Source organism: Propithecus coquereli, unplaced genomic scaffold, assembly GCF_000956105.1.
Source record: "Propithecus coquereli isolate 6110/MARCELLA unplaced genomic scaffold, Pcoq_1.0 Scaffold181, whole genome shotgun sequence".
NCBI lineage: Eukaryota > Metazoa > Chordata > Mammalia > Primates > Indriidae > Propithecus > Propithecus coquereli.
Window position 1 is genome coordinate 2,530,281 of NW_012142857.1, and position 16,375 is coordinate 2,546,655.

Below are 16,375 nucleotides of genomic sequence, written 5' to 3' on the forward strand. Positions count from 1 at the left end.
AATGACAAGTCCAGAATGGGATCAGAAGCTAGTCTATGATGCCTTTTAGCTTGGGACGTCTCTCTTTGTCATGCCTAGAGGAATAATTGGTTTCTGTGTCCCAGTTAACACTAAACTAATTTCAGGGTTGTGGAGACTCCAGCTATAAAATTCAGGAGCTAGAAGTTTGCCAAACAGATCACTACTTGACATCAACTTTGGTGTTATGACTCCGGGCCATACAGCCTTGCTGTGCCTTAAAGCTGATGCAGTTGACCCCGCTGACATCGGGCTCTGTGATGGGACTACATTCTGATTTGGTGAGTTTCATCTTGGTCCAATGGCCTTGAATATTTTCACACCCAGCAGCAAGTCCTGAAGCAGATTCTTTGCTGCAGAGACATGACTTGAACTGAGACCTTATGGAAGTCTTTACTGCTCCCTAGAAAATTCTTCCCTACTGTTTTATTTTCTTAGTACTGCCATAAAAAATTGCCACAAACTTGGTGCTTAACACAACATAAATTTATCCTTTCACAGTTCTAGAGGTCAGAAATCTGAAATCAAGGTGTTAGCAGGGCCATTCTCTCTGAATACCCCAGAGAAGAATCCTTCCTTGCCTCTTCCTAGCGTCAGTGGTTCCTAGCAATCCTTGGTGTTCCTTAGCTTGTAACTGCTATCTCCAGCTCCAATCTCTGCCTCCATCTTCACATAATCTTATTTCTGCATCTCTCCATGTTCTTTTCTCATAAGGACATAAGTCATCATTGGATTTAGGACCCATTCTAAATTCAGGGTGGTTTCGTCTCAAGATCCTTAGCTAATTCTATCTGCAAAGACCCTATTTCCAAATAAGATCACATTTGGAAGTTCTGGGTGAACAAGAATTTGGGAGGTGGGGAACATTATTCCAACCATGACACCTGCCCTTGGAGAATTACAAATGCTTTAATAAGATGTCTGATATGATGTGCTGCATCTGCAGACCTCTCAAACACCTAGAGGGGAGAAAGAGATCTCCATGGAAGTCTGGAAAAGGATGGAATTATGAAGCCATCCATACAGGATCTGGAAGCTGCTACAAGATGATGTTAAGCAACAATTTATTCATTCATTCACGTAATTATTAAATAACTACAGGGCACTGGGAATAAAAGTGTGAATCAAACGAAGTCTCTACCCTTCAGAGACTCAAAAGTCTACCAGTTGTAATTGTTGCAAGACAATTACTACTCAGCATTGTGAGTTCTACAAATAGAGGTATGAACAGAGAAGTTAAGGAGCACAGAGTAGGGAGCATCTAACTTCATATGGGGTAATCAAAGAGCTTTATGAAGAAGATGATAGCTAATCTGGATTTCTTTTTTGAGACAAAGTCTCACTTTGTCACCCCAGCTAGAGTGCAGTGGCATCATCATAGCTCACTGCAACCTCAAACCCCGGGGCTCAAGTGATCCTCTTGCCTCAGCCTCCCAAGTAGCAGGGACTACAGGAGTGCACCACGGACACCGAACTAATTATTCTATTCTTAGTAGAGATGAGGTCTTGCTCTTGCTCAGGCTGGTCTTGAACTCCTGAGCTCAAGCAATCCTCCTGCCTCGGCCTCCTAGGGTGATAGGATTATAGGCATGAGCCACTGCGCGCAGCTGTGAATCTGGATTTTGAAGAATGCCTAAGAATTTAGCAGAGGAAGGGAATTGCAGGTGCAATTATTTCTTGGTTATCTATGAATGACTTCTAGCTTGGGCAAAAGATGAAACATTTCATGCAAGGTAAAATTTCAACAAGGGCTGAACTTCAAGTTCAGGGAGATAGGAAAAAGAAGAAAGTGAAGAACAGAGAAAACTTTTTGAATGAAAACAGTTGATCTTAGAGAGTACCTATTGCTGCAAACTTGTATGTACCATGCCATTCTCTGGATGGATTGAAATAGCAGGAGTTAAAAGGCAATTCCACACTACAAAAAGGACTACAGAGCAGAAGTGGTGAGGCTAAGTAAGAAAGGTTCCCTGACATTTGTGTATGTATGTGGAGGGGGGTAGATAATGAAGAGCATTTTTGTCTAGTAAACATGAATCCATAAATTACAGAAAGCTGTTCATCTCTTCTCCCTTCTCCCTTGTTACGCTGACTTAAATATTTTGCTGTATAACAAAATTCTCAGCAAGGAATTCTGGAAATTTGCTAGGGAGAGGTAAACATTTAAATGTTTTAAAATGATTTGCTATTTGAAAACAAATGTGATCTCATGTTTCTTCTATTAAATTTATGTCCAGAAAACTATGGAACCAAGAGCCAACACATCACATCTATGGATTTCATGGCTGGTGAACAATCTTGAGCACTACAGAGTTCCCCAGACAAAGACCCCCCTCCACAAGTATATTCCAGTTTGGAAGTACAAAATGTGGAGGTAATTCTTTTGTCTCTTTTATTTCTCTCCCTCCTCTCCCTTCCCTTCCATTATGTAACCTCAAATGGTGAAATCCTCAGAAATCTTCCCTGGGCCTGCTTTCCTCAAGCTGTACTTCCTCCATAGACTCTCATTCACTCTTCATTTATGACTTCACTCTTGTCTCTTACTAACAACTTTTAGATCAATATCTGAACTGATCAGTCTCTGAACTGCCTTTCCTCCTGAGGTCCAGACTCCATTGTTACTGGTTATCACCCCTTGGATGTCTCCTAGGTCTTCAAATAAAACTTATCAAGAGGAAGAAACTTCTCCAGCATCCTCACCATTCTTGCTCAAGTCTTCTCAGGCAAACCTTGAACATGTCCTCTTCCTTATGTATTTCTCAAATCTCTCAACTTTTTCTCCATCCCCACTGTTACCACCATATTGGAAGACATCATCCTTTCCCATCAATCTCTTAACTGTCGTTTGAAGTTCATTTTCTTCTCCAACTAACCTAACTTCTCCGAGGAGTAGGTCTTCCCCAAGGTATTCCTGTTCTTGAGATCCTTTGAAAGCTTCTTGGTGTAGTTAGGATAAAGACCCACTCCTTGACAGGGCTCATGATATCATGCACAGCCTGGTTCCTGTCTACTTTCTAGCTCCCACCCCAATTCCCTATTTTGCAGTCATTTTGGATTTTGCTTTAGTTTCTGCCACGTATCAAGATTTCTTCTATTTCAGGGCTTTGATATGTGCTATTCACTCTGCCTCAAATGTGTTCCTCCATTTTCAGCAAACACCACACTTCACCTAATAGCTACTCCCATTCATTCCTCAGGTCTCAGCTGATGTTTACATCACTTCTTCAGAAAGGTCTCTGAGTCCTCAGACTAGCGTCTGGAGGACCTCCATTTTGGAGACACAATATTATTTAAACTAATTATTTGTTTAATGAATATATTTTTTGCTAGAAGGTTGTCAAGGTGACAGGAACATTGTTTGCTGTTTCCTACTCTGTCCCCAGCCCTGAATGCCATGCCTGACAGTAAGTGCTCAATAGATGCAGTTGATCCTCATTGTTTACAAGCTTCATCTTTGTGGGTTTGCCTATTTGCTAAAATTTATTTGTAACCACCAAATTAATTCTCATGTGGTCATTTGTGAACATACACAGAGTGGCAAAAAAAATTAAGTTGCCCAATGCACACATACTCAGCTGAGGTTGAACCAGGCAACACCACCTTCTTGCTTTGGCTCTTATACTGTAAACAAGTGCCCTTTCATGGTCTATTTAGTGCCATGTTTTTCACATTTTTGTGCTTTTTGTTGGCGAGTTCATTATTTAAAAATGGCCACAAACATACTGGTTGGCTCCCAAGCTGAAGTGCTGTTTAGTGTTCCTAAGTACAAGAAGGCTGTGATGTGCCTTATAGAGAAAATACATGTTAGATAAGCTTTGCTCAGGCATGAGTTATAGTCATAGCTGTCGGTCATGAGTTCAATGTTAATGAATAAACAATATATATTAAATAAGGTACTTTTAAACAGAAACACATATAAAGCAAGGTTACATATTGATCAGTTGGTAAAAATGTTGTGATCAGAGGCTCAGAGGAACCTAACCTGTATTTCCCCTAGGAACAATGGTCCAGTATTCACCAATTCAGTGTTCGGAGCAACTTTGTAGAGCATAACTACTGCGAATAATGAGAACCAATTGTATTTTATTTGTTAACTGATATCAATATTAAGGCTGTGGGGATTGTTAGAGCCACAGTAGTAAAGAAACTGTATTGCTCATTTTGTCTCAGGAGAGGACATGCCAGGTAGAAGGAGAAAAAAAAGAAAGGAGGACACTTAGGTGACACCGAAAACAAACATTATCCCTGACCCCTGAAATGTCACTGCATGGCTTTTTGAATATTTTTCTTTACTTTCCTAGATGGTTTGGAAGGAATGGTACAGCACAGAGGTAGGAATGCCCAAGAGGACGCTGGAAGGTTTGTCGTGAGAAACAGGCTGAGATGGAAGGTGAGGGCAGAGGGCAGACATTGAAGGTGCGGCACCAGCAGGAATAGCCAGCCAAGGAACAAAGGGTTTAGTCGGCTGGGCTTCAGACTTGAATGCGATGGAGTTGGAGATAGTGACCTTTACAGGCAGGAGACACAGAGATGAGCTTTGATCTTGGATAAGCAACTTTCTGCCTTTCATTGCTATGAACTGGGGCGGGAGGCGGGGTGCATGATAATCTAGACCATCTTGACAATGGTCTAGATTACCATGCATCTGGATGTCCTTAGCAGGCCAGGTTGAAGACAGGCCGCAAGTCAAGAGCCCTGGACCGGGCTATGGAGTCCAGAGTCAAGAGAGGTCAGAGAAGTCAGAACCCTGGACAGCTCCACAACCCTCAGAGATGGTTAGTGATTTCTACAGAAGTGTGGTCGTTTAACAAGGGAAAACTCAGTCTTTCTGGCCCTTCCCTCCATCTTCGCACCCCTCCCCCATAAATGAAATACTCATACTGTAAACAGCCCTGGCATCATCTTCTCTTCTTGGAAAATGAGGGGTCATCATAGCCTACGTGAAATTCTTCCCTACTGTTTTCCGACCTGACTGGGTGGTCAGGAAACCCCTTGCTCTCTAGCCTCATAGAACAATTGAATCCTGAAGGAATGGTTCAGCCTGCCTCGGAACACCATTTCTTCCTTCTCAGGTTCTAGTCCCTTCAGTTCTGTAAAGGTGGAGGATAGGGTTGAACAAGATTGAAGAACCTGCTGTTTCTCATCCCTCTCCTGGTGGTGGGTGTCTCAACTAAACTAACATTTAATGAGTCCCCATCATGCTCCAGGCATTGTTTTAGGTAGTTATGAAGATAAAGATGACTAAGGCATCGGTCCCGCCCTCAAGAGTAATGGTATCTTACCAGTGTGTATTGGCAGACAGAGAGTTTGAAGCCCACAGATACAATGTGCTCCTTTCTGATTAAGGCAGGGACATTGTTTAGAAACATCCTGCCTAAACAGTGGTGCAAGCACCGCTGCCATGGGAGAGACTGCAGGCACACATGTTAGGGTAGACAGACCTCAGACCTGCCCCTCCCACCCCATTCCCACTGCCCCCACTAGTCCCATCTGTCAAATTCCTCTAATTAGTCCTGAGGACATACACAGAAGAGGGCTCAGTGCTTTTACACGTGTCTTGACAGAGTGATTGCTGTTGAGTGTCACGGACGGAGGTTCCTCCTGACCTTGTGGAGTGTCTGGGGCAGGAGATGTTCCTAATGATTAGAACGATAGACTTTCAACCACCAGGCAGCCCACTACTAGTCCTAAGACAATCATGATGGATGATGAAGGGGAAGGAAAAGAAACCTCGGGGGTCTTTGTTTTGTTTCCTTCTTGGGAAAGAGGGGAGGTGCCTTAAGGCTATTTGAGCATGTTTTGCAATGTGTTTCTTTCCACAGGCTAATTTTGCTACATGAACTAACCAGTGAGAAAGAAGAGTCCCCCTTCCACTGCACCCTTTTCTGGATAAAACTCCCCCCCACACCCTAATAATAAACATATGGGGGGCATAGAAAACAGAGATAGAAGAGGCTGCCCCTCATGGCCTCATCTTCTTTTTTGACCTCCTGGCACAGTGGCTGGGTGGGTGCAGAGTGGTGGGTGGCAAGGTGGGCTGGCACGCAGCGTGGTGGGTCAGAACAGACGCCAGAAGACCCAGGTCTTTCTTGCTGTCTGGTCCTGAGTAAAACATTCGAACCTCACTGGGCCTCAATATCCCTTGATTGTAGAAAAAGGGGCAATAAAGTGCTTTTGCTGTGGTAATTCACAAAGCGTTTTTAAGGATCAAATGTGTGTATCTTTAATACCTAACAGAGCCCCAGGCACGCCGTGACCACTTTTAGATGCTTGGTGCGCGAATGATTGACTGGACGCACTGAAATCCGAAAACTGTGGAGCGCTGTGCAAGTATTCATTATTTTATTGCTTTGAATTCTGGCTGTTTTATATGTGCCTAATCTGAGCTTATTCCATGTTACAGGAAAAATTCTAACTGTTTAACCCAGGTTAGCTCCTTTTACAAGAGAGGTGGCAAACTGCTGAGTTGGGTTTCATCAGTGGCCACGACAGACAGGCTGGTCCTCAGCGGGGATTTGGAAGGAGCGAGGAGAAACACAAGATTCAGGACAGCTCTGGGCAACAGCTGGAGAAGATGAGGAAAAGGAAGAAGAAGGCTTTGAGCAGAGAGCTTTGCAGAGGTGAATTTCAATGGAAGACAAGAGGTGAATTTAGAAAGCAGTATGCATCGAGGAGGTGGAATTTAACATATAACGACTTTATTCTAATTATAATACAAATAGAACTGAAAGGCCCAAAGCCAGAGAAAATAGTATGGCTTGAAGACAGCAAGATCATAAGCAAAGAAATGTTGAGAATATGAACTTCAGCAGAGATGAAGACATTACAGATGTAACAAAGTATTCCTTAGGTACTTTGAAGTTAAAAAAAAATTGCTCACTTGGTTTACCTCCTATATCATAGTTTATATCTAAAAGTGAATTCAACTACTTTGGGGCTTACTATTATATTAATAAATAAACAAGCATAATCCTTTATAGAAAATCCAGGAGAAATGAACTTGGTGATATAGCCCTTTTTTTCCTTAACTTTATGCCTGAAAAAAGTAGAATTAATGCTCCAACATCATAAACAAAGAAGAACCTCACCCACGGAGAAAGCAAGGGGGTCTAAGCTTCATCTCTAAAATTTTCCCAGAAACATTGACTCTCTCATGCTGCTGGAAGCATCACCATGGTGGCAATCGACCGTGTAAGCTGCCCGCCACCCTGGGGTGGGCAGAATCAACATGCTGCCAGGGAGGGAGGGAAGGGCTCGGGGGAGACCTGAGGGCTGCCCTCCCACCACCCCGGCCTTCAGTGGGAGATACCTTTGTTGTCGTGCCAGACCCTGAGCTTGCAGAGGTGGCCCAGGCTCAGCATGTCGGAGAAGTTGAACGTGTCTGTGTTGTTCCGCTCAAACTTGTTCCAGTTGGCCGACTGCTTCAGGGCCAGCGTCCCACTGTCCCCATTCTCCCCAAAGATGATGATGAACACGTTGGCGTCGGTGCCTGCTCCTGGAGGGTGCATAAGATGAAGCTCAGGGTGCCAGCCTCTCTGACGCACAGCCCTCTTGCTCTGGCCTTGATCCTGGACTCCTTGGAGGAGCCAGGGGTGCAAGTGGACAGAGTTCAGAGTCAACAAGGCCAGGGGTGAACTTGGAAAGGGCCAGTTAGTGTCCTGGCACTCCCGGGCCTCCAATCCTATCCTTCACCTTACCTTTGTGCCTTGCAAAAGCTGTTGGTCTAACTGGAGTTGTAGTCAGCAAGTTTGAATGGTTTAGTGTAAAAAGTTCTCTATTTCTGAGGAAATACACCCAAATTGAAAAGGCATGCCATGTAGACTGGCTTTACAGTCTAGAAACACAGGCTGCCTCCTGAACAATGTGGGTTCAGAAGAAAGCAGGGAAATTCTGTGCTCCGCAAATCTACCTCTGCTGGGCATTCTACCCTAGGACTTCACATCATTTGTTTAAACCAAATAGGGGTACTGGCCCAGGTTCAAAAGCAAATGCTTCTGGAAGAGGCCATCCTGTGAAGCTTTTCCAACACACACCTGTTGTTATCAATGAACTTATCAATTATTTTCTGAGAGCACATCAGGAGAGGATGGAGGGGTTTGAAAGCATGTGGACACTTGGAACTTTAAGCAATAAGGGTGAAGGTTCCACTGTGAGGAGAACAGGAATAAAGGAGGTGTCAAAAACAACCTTTACCAGCTTTACTGACTTATGGCAGAGATCCTACCATGAGAGCTTCATTTCTTTGGCTAAATGCTTCTCTGTTGAAAAAATGTAAGCTACCATGGCCAACAAGTTAATCTTCTACTAGTCATTTACAATCAGTGTGAATGAGTTTGCCAGGCTCCTTGCAATGCCTCCTGGAGAGCAGGCTTGATATAGGAGAGGCCAGGTGGGAGGCATTGTCCCCACGGCTAGGTGAGAGGGTGTTCCCTCTAATCTCCCAGCCTTCAATGCACCAGCACTTTTGCTTGGAAGGCCCTTCCTCTGCATGTCCATCTGCTTAAGTGGCTTCTGTTTGTCTTTCTGGACTTGACTTTAGCATTACCTCTGGGAAGCCCTCCACGACCCTCACTCCTGCTCCCCAGGGAGGCAAGGTGCCCTCCTCTGAGTTCCCAGCAGCACCTGGGCAGACATCTATCAAAGCCTCACCACACTTCCCTGAGGTTGCCCCACTAGAATGTCAGATCTGCAAAGGTCTGGGGGTTGTATTTCTATCCTAACGCCCAAGGCCGAAGCTGGCACTTAGCAGATGGCCAGGTACACAGACGTGGAAGGGGACCCAAGGGTGCCTGAGATGCACGGCACTTGGGTGAGGGGCATCAGGCAGCAGCAGGAAGATGGAAGGGCTCTGAGTCGAGCTCCAAGCCCATTTTCAAAAGTGTGACCATGCTCCCCACTAATGTTCTCCCCACTTTCCTGAGGGAGGCGGAAGGAGCCAGTTCAGTCACTGGGAGGAAGTGCTTTGTCCAGATAGAAAGTGACACGCTATGGAAGGGACTTGGGTGGACAAGCTTTTGGAAGGCCATCTGAAGAAAAGACCCTGGCAGGAAACCAGGACTTGTGCCAGAATTTGAGGGTGGGGGGCGAGGGCAGCGGGAGGGACCCCCGACCCACCCAAGATGTCGCTGGTCTTAACCGAGACAGTGTAGGAAGTCCACTCCATCATCTCCTCCCCGTCGATGACGGCACACATCTCGCACACCAGCGTCTTCCTGCCCTTCCGCTGGGACAGCCAGTCCCCGTAGTAGAACATGGTCAGGTCTCCGGTGTTCATGTTCTTCAGAAGGATCTGGGGGAGAGGGAGCCCTGTGGGGACGCCCTCCCTCACCTCCACCGGCCCCCACCCACCAGTGCGGCCCCCTCTGCTGAACCCCAGCCACTCAAGATCGCAGACCCAAGACACATGCTCATGACCCAGACTCGAAGAGTGTGGAAAAGGCCCTTTCCAGGACAAAGACTCTGCCCTGTGTGCCTTGTCCGAGCTTGGGGATTTGGGAATGGGCTACTTATCGAGAAACATTTCCCGAGAGCTGCCTATCATCGTGCATAAGATACGTTTGCTGAATGAGTGGAGGAAAATTGGACCAACCAAGCCACTGTCAGGCACAAGCACCTGGGAGCAGGGACTGATGTCTGCCAAATGGTCTTTGCTGTGGGCACCATATCGTTGGCTCAAGAAAAATCTGCTAATGGCTGAACAGGGGAGGAGGAGCCTGAGGGGACTCAGGGTAGATGGTCTTTGGGGGATGAGGGTTGTGTGGACCGACTCAGGCAGGGGAGTAGAGGCTTCGTGTTATGGGTTGAAATTTGTCCCCTCCCCCCAAAAAATTCATATGTTGAAGCCATAACCCAGTCCCTCAGAATGTGACCTTATTTAGAAATAAGGTTGTTACTGATGTAATAGTTAAGGTGAGGTCATTAGGGTATGTCCCCATCCAATGTGACCGGTGTTCTTATACCTCATACCGCACAGATGCACACACAGAACGCCGTGTGGAGGCTGACACAATGCTGCCACAGGTCAAGGGACTACCAGAAGTTAGGGAGAGGGAGCGTGGCCCTGTCGACACCTAGATCTTGGACTTTTACCCTCAACGACAGTAAGATGATAATAAATGTCTGTTGTTCTAAGCCCCCAGTCTGTGGTACTTTGTTGTGGCTGCCCGAGAACTCTAGCACACATTGTACAAGGAGGGCAGGCACAACGCCAGCACCACACGTGTTGGAGTGCCCAGGGCCCTGTGTGACACAGAAGCCGTGCTTGCAGGGCCATCACCCTTGCCATCACAGCCATTGCCAGGGGCCTCCAGCTTTGGGGCCACACTTAGCATGGGCCTCCTGACATCACATGAGTTCCCATCAAAACGTATCCCACTTGGCATATGCTCTGGGAAGCCCCTGTCCACTCTAGAACAGCAAGTGTTAATGACTCCTGTCAGCAGGCTGGAGGCACGAGGCCCTGAGGGTGGGGAAGGTGAGGAAACCACAGAATAGAGGCCCTGAGAAGGAGCCGCTGCCTTCTTTTCTTGGTGGAAACTGAGTCTGTGGCTGTGTGTGTGTGCATGTGCCCTGACCCTGGCCCTAGCTCTACCCCTAAACCTAGCCCTAGTAATAACCCTAGCCCTAGCCCTAACCCTAGCCCTGGCCCTAGCACTAACACAAATCCTAACCCTAACCCTATGAGAAGTATCTATAAGTAACACGTATTCTGGGGGGCCGGGGAGGCAGAGCTGAGAAATCCCGTGCTGTCATTGCTCCTTTAAGAGCCCAGCATCCTGGCCCCGAGGCTGGTTTCAGCCCAGCTGAGAGCCCAGGGGTCCAGGCCCCCCAACCAGGCTGCTGAGGCTGGACTCAGACTCCACCCCCAGAGAGGGTGGAGGCCCAGGATGGAAAAGGAGGAAGTTGCCTAACTGTGCAATCACAGGGGCACCAACAGCTCCCCTGCCAGCCTGCCTGTCCTGCCTGAGGTTCCCACCTGGCAGCCTCTCTCTGTCCCAGCTCCTGCTCCTCCCCTCTCAATCCTCCCAGCTCACATCCTGAGGAAACTCGCCCCACGCCTCCCCTTACTCGGGTCTCTATCCCTGTTACATTGCCAGCTCATGCTGAGTTCTCTGACAGTTGACTCAGTTCTCACTGGACACAAATAAAAATTCATGCCAAAGGGCATATTGATTATATGGGCTGGGTTCATGGAATGACCCTCTATAGTGACACCTGTACTTTAACAAGGTCCACTGACAAACGAGCAGAGCAGGGAGAAGCGGGTGCAGGCTGGGAGGAAGAGGGGTACAGACAGTCTACCCGCTCCAGAAACCACTCGGGCCGGCTGCCCAGGCCATCGATTCGGATCCGCATCTTGGTGAATGGAGCAATGTCCAGGATCTCCATGATGAAGGTGTCATTCTGCTCCCGCTCAAACCTGGGGGTGGAGAGGAGAGGCATAAAGAGGGAAGCTGGCCATGGGGAGGGCTGGGCCAGGCCAGGCACCAGATCTGGGGTACAGAGAGAAGGTGAAGCCTGTACCCAGCGACTCCCCAACAGCCCACCCCTTGCAGCCAGATGTGTTCCTGAAAGGCTGGGTTAAGTGAGTTTGGCTGCTAGCAATGGCCCTGAACCAAGAACTATCAGTTCTAGGTTCTTTTAAAATTATTATTATTTATTTTTTGAGATGGGGTCTCGCTCTGTCACCTCAGCTAGAGTGCCATAGCATCAGCCTCGCTCACAGCAACTTCAACCAGAGTCCTGGGCTCAAGCGATTCTCCTCCCTCAGCCTCTTGAGTAGTTGGGACTATAGGCGCACACCACTAAGCCTGGCTAATTTTTCTATTTTTAGTAGAGACGAGGTGTCACTCTTGCTCAGGCTGGTCTCGAACGCCTCACCTCAAGCCATCCTCCCACCTAGGCCTCCCAGAGTGCTAGGATTACAGGTGTGAGCCACTGTGCCCGGCCCAGTTCCAGATTTTAATCTCATTCTGCTAGTTACCTAAAACAGTCCCAGCTCCACTATGGAACTTGGTTTTCTCAGCTGTAGTCTGGAAAGAATGACACTAGCCCTGCAATCTCACAAAACTGTCACAAGGACCAAATGGTTGTGAAATCAACTTAAAATATGTAAAGAATTCGATACCTAAAAAGCTTTACATGAGATTTGATGAGTGACAGGGCCACCATGAATGGTGGGGCAGGTTGTGCACTCTACAACTCTAGATGCCATCATTCACGTTTTTTATTTGCAATCTGCAAAACCGAACACAGTGGCCTGGATTGGGCAATGCTACTGACAACCGTAAAGTGGTAAGCAAATAGAAGGTAATGCTGCTTTTGTTGCTATTATCATTTTTCTGTGGCATGAACTCATCATCTCAGAAATGCTCTATCTTTATTCCTTACTGCTCTTCCCACAGTGCCGCATGCACAATGCGACCTTCAATGCTGACTGATTGCTCGACTGCTGACTGATTCCAGATGATACTGCTGATAAGCCCCTCGGGGTATTGCAGGTGGCACTGAGATATGGCTGTGCATGGCAATTGTTATGCTTCCTTGAAAACCAGACATATTTAAAAATAGAGGCCACAGCCAATGGAAGCTGAGACTGCAAACGCTGCAAGCTGAAAACTAACTACGCCTAGTCTCAAAGGTGGAGCAGAGCCCTAATCCCTTTTGATAAATTGCTGCGTGCATTTCATAATGATTAGAAGTGACAAAGTTCTCCTAAAGTCTGCTCCACACCCCTCCTGCTCTAACTGAAGCCCTGTCTGTCCCTCTGGTCATGTGGAAACTGCGAGGAGGTGCTCATGTCACTCTCATGTCAGGCGCTGAGATTCTCTCAAACCATCTTTCAATTCCTTACTCTTGCCAGGAGCACAGTTTTGCAGATCAAAAGAGCTTTAGAATTCTTTCCTTCAGATGCCTCTTTAATTTTCACCCTTTGAATTTAGCCAAGTATCTTCATTTTGTGGAGATTTTATGGTGGGACAGGCAGGTAAGGAAAGAGGGAGGAGAAACAAGCTTTTCTTCTAGAAGACTGAAAAGTAGATCACATTTGCCCCTCACCCTTCCTTGCAGTGTCATCTCTAGTTAACCTGGATGGACAACCTCTCCTTGGGGTAGAACGTCCATATGCAAAGGGAAAGCCTGCACCGTCCTTCAGTCCTCTGTGACTCACTAGCCACATTCTTCCTGCTGCCCCAGACCCCTCCAGACCCCTCAGTGGACATGCAGTAAGACCCCCACACTGCGGGGCCGCCACTGGAGCAGCACCAGCCTTTGACCCAGGTCCCACCCCTGGCCCAGAGGGGACAGGGTTGTGGAAGTGGCCCAGGGTTTGCACTGCTCTTCTCCCCAAAGGGGCCTCTGCTCAGCAGCTGATGGGTGACGTCTGGGGAGGGCCACCTCTAACTGTCCCTCTCTTCCTTCCTCCTCTGGTTCCTTTCTGTTCCCTACCTACTGTGAAAGGCTGTCCTCGGGAAAGGGCCCACCTCCACCTCCCCACTGGTCCCTCTGACTGAGCCCAGCCTTAGGTGGGAAGGGCAACTTCTTGACGGGAGAATTTTAGGCATTGCTAAGAAGCCAGGGAAGGGCTGTGGGGAGGGATTCTGGGAAGGGGCTGGCTGGCAGATGGGGACAAATAGTGTGGGTCCCAAGCCCACCTGGTGGGCAGCTGCTCAGCCAGTTTGCTTCTGTGGCATCTTACGGGCATGGCTGGGGCTGTCAGGACTGGCCAGGGTTAGAGCTTCAGCCTTAGCTTCATTCTAGGCCAACCTCCTTCCAGTCTGGGGGTCCCCATACCCAAGGCCATTGAGCCCATGCTCGGTGGGCTCCATTACAGCCCCACAATCACCTGAGCAGCTCTTTTCCCTTTAGGATGGCCATGGCCAACTCTTGGTGAATTCTTGTGATACTGAGTTCTGCCATCAGAACCGATTGTGGAGGTCTGGCTAACAAACCTCTGCTGTCCCTCTCCCCACTCCTTGGCAACAAGCCACAGGATCCTCTCTGCTCCAGGCTCCTCAGTGGAACACCATGCAGCAGTGACAGCGAACAAACCACTGCTGCACTCACAGCTCATGGAAATAAGAGAAACCTGATGTTGAGCAAAGAAGTAAGACGTAAGAGAAGACACCCTGATTCCATTTCTGTAACATTGACACCCAGGTCATAGGAAAGCGTATCGCTCGGGGATGGAGATAGGGGACGGGGGTAAAACAATGAAGGAAAGTAAGAGAATGTTAACCTTAAAAGCCAAGAACGGGCAAGGTTCAATTTTTTTTGGCCTGGGGGGGGTGGTTACATGAATTTTTACTTTATAATTATTTATGATCTCTATACTTCTCTGTATATGTTATATTTCATAATGAAGAGTTAAAAAAAATGTAAATGTCCCTAGAATCTTTGGCTGTTCCTCATGTGGCAGGATTTTCAGATCAATGCTTTGTGGGTTGTGGCTCCTCTGGTAGGCTAAAAATGCCCCCCCCCCCATATATCCATATCCTAATTCTAGAAACCTGTGTATGCTACCTTATATGGCATAAAAAGGGGTCTTCGCAGATGTGATTAAGTTCAAGATCTTAAGATCGGGAGATTATCCTGGATTATCTGAGTGGGCCCTTAATGTACTTACAGGTGTTTTTACAAGAAGGAGGCGAGAGAGAGTCAACACAGACACAGAGGAGGGGGTGGTGTGAAGATGGAGCAGAGATTGGAAGATCTGGCCTTGAAGACTGATGAGATGCGGCCACAAGCCCAGGAGTGCTGGCAACTGCCAGAAGCAAGAAGAGGCAAGGAGTGGGTTCTCCCCTGGCACCTCTGGAGGGCACACAGCTGTGCCAAAACCTTGATTTTCACCCACTGATTTCAGATTTCTGGCCTCCAGAAATGTGAGAGAATAAATTTATGTTGTTTTAAGCCACCGGGTTTGTTTGTGTTAATTTTGTGTCACAACCTCAAGAAATGAATTGCAGCTCCAAGTGGCCTGAATGGAGAACTCTGGGACTGTAAAGGGGGCAGATGGGAGGAGGCTGCCCTGGAACACACACAGGGAGAATTCCAAGGCCTGGGATCAGTGAGCAGCAGGGTGGTGGTGTAGGTGTCTGCAGGGCTGAAGTGAGTGGGGTCCAAAAGACAGAGTCCCCAGTCCTAGGCTGCTCTGATCCTGGCTCCTCAGCTCCCTCCTCAGGTACCATGAAGATAATCAGACCTATGTGTGCCTCATGAGACATAGGAGGCAACAGAGAGCTGTATCTGTATCTCATGAGCATCCTTACCATGGTTTGAGGGTAGACGAAAGTCAAATCTTAAAGAGGCTCTAAGCCTCTACCATTCTCAAACACCATGATAGGACCTAGTGCACATTTGAATCTGCCAGGGCCCTCTTAGAGCGTGGCCTCTGAGCTGAAGAGGATGCTTCAGGAGGGAACCTGGAAGTGGGTGCTGGGGTCTTTCAACTGCCTGACCCGGGTGCCCTTTGAAGGCAGCAGTCCCTGGAACCCAGCCTGTCTTCCTCTTCTCTCAGACGACCACCATTCACGCTCTCCGCTGGGACTCGCCTTCAAGCCCCCTGAGAAGGACTCAGCCTCCCCACCTGACTCCTCCACTTGTGCAGTCCCCAAAGGTAAGCCCTTTCCATTCTCAGAGCCTTATTGCTGACCAGACAGTCTCAGATCCAGGTGATAAAGACGAGGAAGAAGAATCCAAAACTTACACTTACTAAGCCCTGGCCGTGGCCTCGGCCACATACTCCCAGATCCCCTCCTGAAACAGCACCTAGAATCCACCTGTGTGTCTGCCCGTTGCTTCCCCTCCCTTGAGCTCAGCCTTTGCCATGTGCCTTGTCCTGAGGGTTAGTGAAAGTCACGGCCACCCTGAAGGTCAAGCCCAACAGGCTCCATATCCAGACCAAGGAAGCTCCCAGTTCACTGGGTCTCTGCTGGGCCTGGGAATGATTCATTGTGGGCATTTACTTGCCTATAGAGGAAAACCACGTCCTGTTGTCTAAATATAGCCCCTACACTCACTGGACACCGATTGCCTCAGATTCCACTGTTAGAGACTCATTCCTTGAGTTTGAGTATTACCTTTTAGGGTATCATCTTTTTTGAATGCCCCATTAATTCATAGCATCTCAGTGTGAACTAGTTTACCAGAACACTTTTCCCTGAAGTGGCAACTTTGCCTGAGAAGTTGGGGAATTTAGCTGGGGAGTGGGGTGGGGTGAATTGCTCTTGGCTGTGTGAGGCTCTGGTCTCTGGGAACAGCATCTGAAGACAGTATGTTGGAGCATTGCAGCAGGAAAGCCCCGCAGTGCCTTCTGTGTGCATGCATGTCTCAGCCTCATCCTCGGCATGCACCGTTTCTT

The 16,375-nt window shown here is 47.7% G+C and overlaps 1 protein-coding gene across 2 annotated transcripts in view; it reads right to left on the minus strand.

The window, feature by feature from the left end:
• The window catches only part of LOXHD1 (lipoxygenase homology domains 1), a 122,635-nt gene that overhangs the window by 21,827 nt on the left and 84,433 nt on the right, over positions 1-16,375 (minus strand). Inside the window, exons 15-17 of one of the 2 annotated variants that reach the window (XM_012642649.1) lie at positions 11,320-11,437; positions 9,133-9,307; positions 7,328-7,513 (exon numbers count right to left, since the gene is read on the minus strand). In XM_012642649.1, the coding sequence (XP_012498103.1) occupies positions 7,328-7,513; positions 9,133-9,307; positions 11,320-11,437 (479 nt within the window). Of the gene's footprint in view, positions 1-7,327; positions 7,514-9,132; positions 9,308-11,194; positions 11,438-16,375 lie in introns of those variants that run through there. The other variant, XM_012642648.1, reaches the window with a different exon arrangement.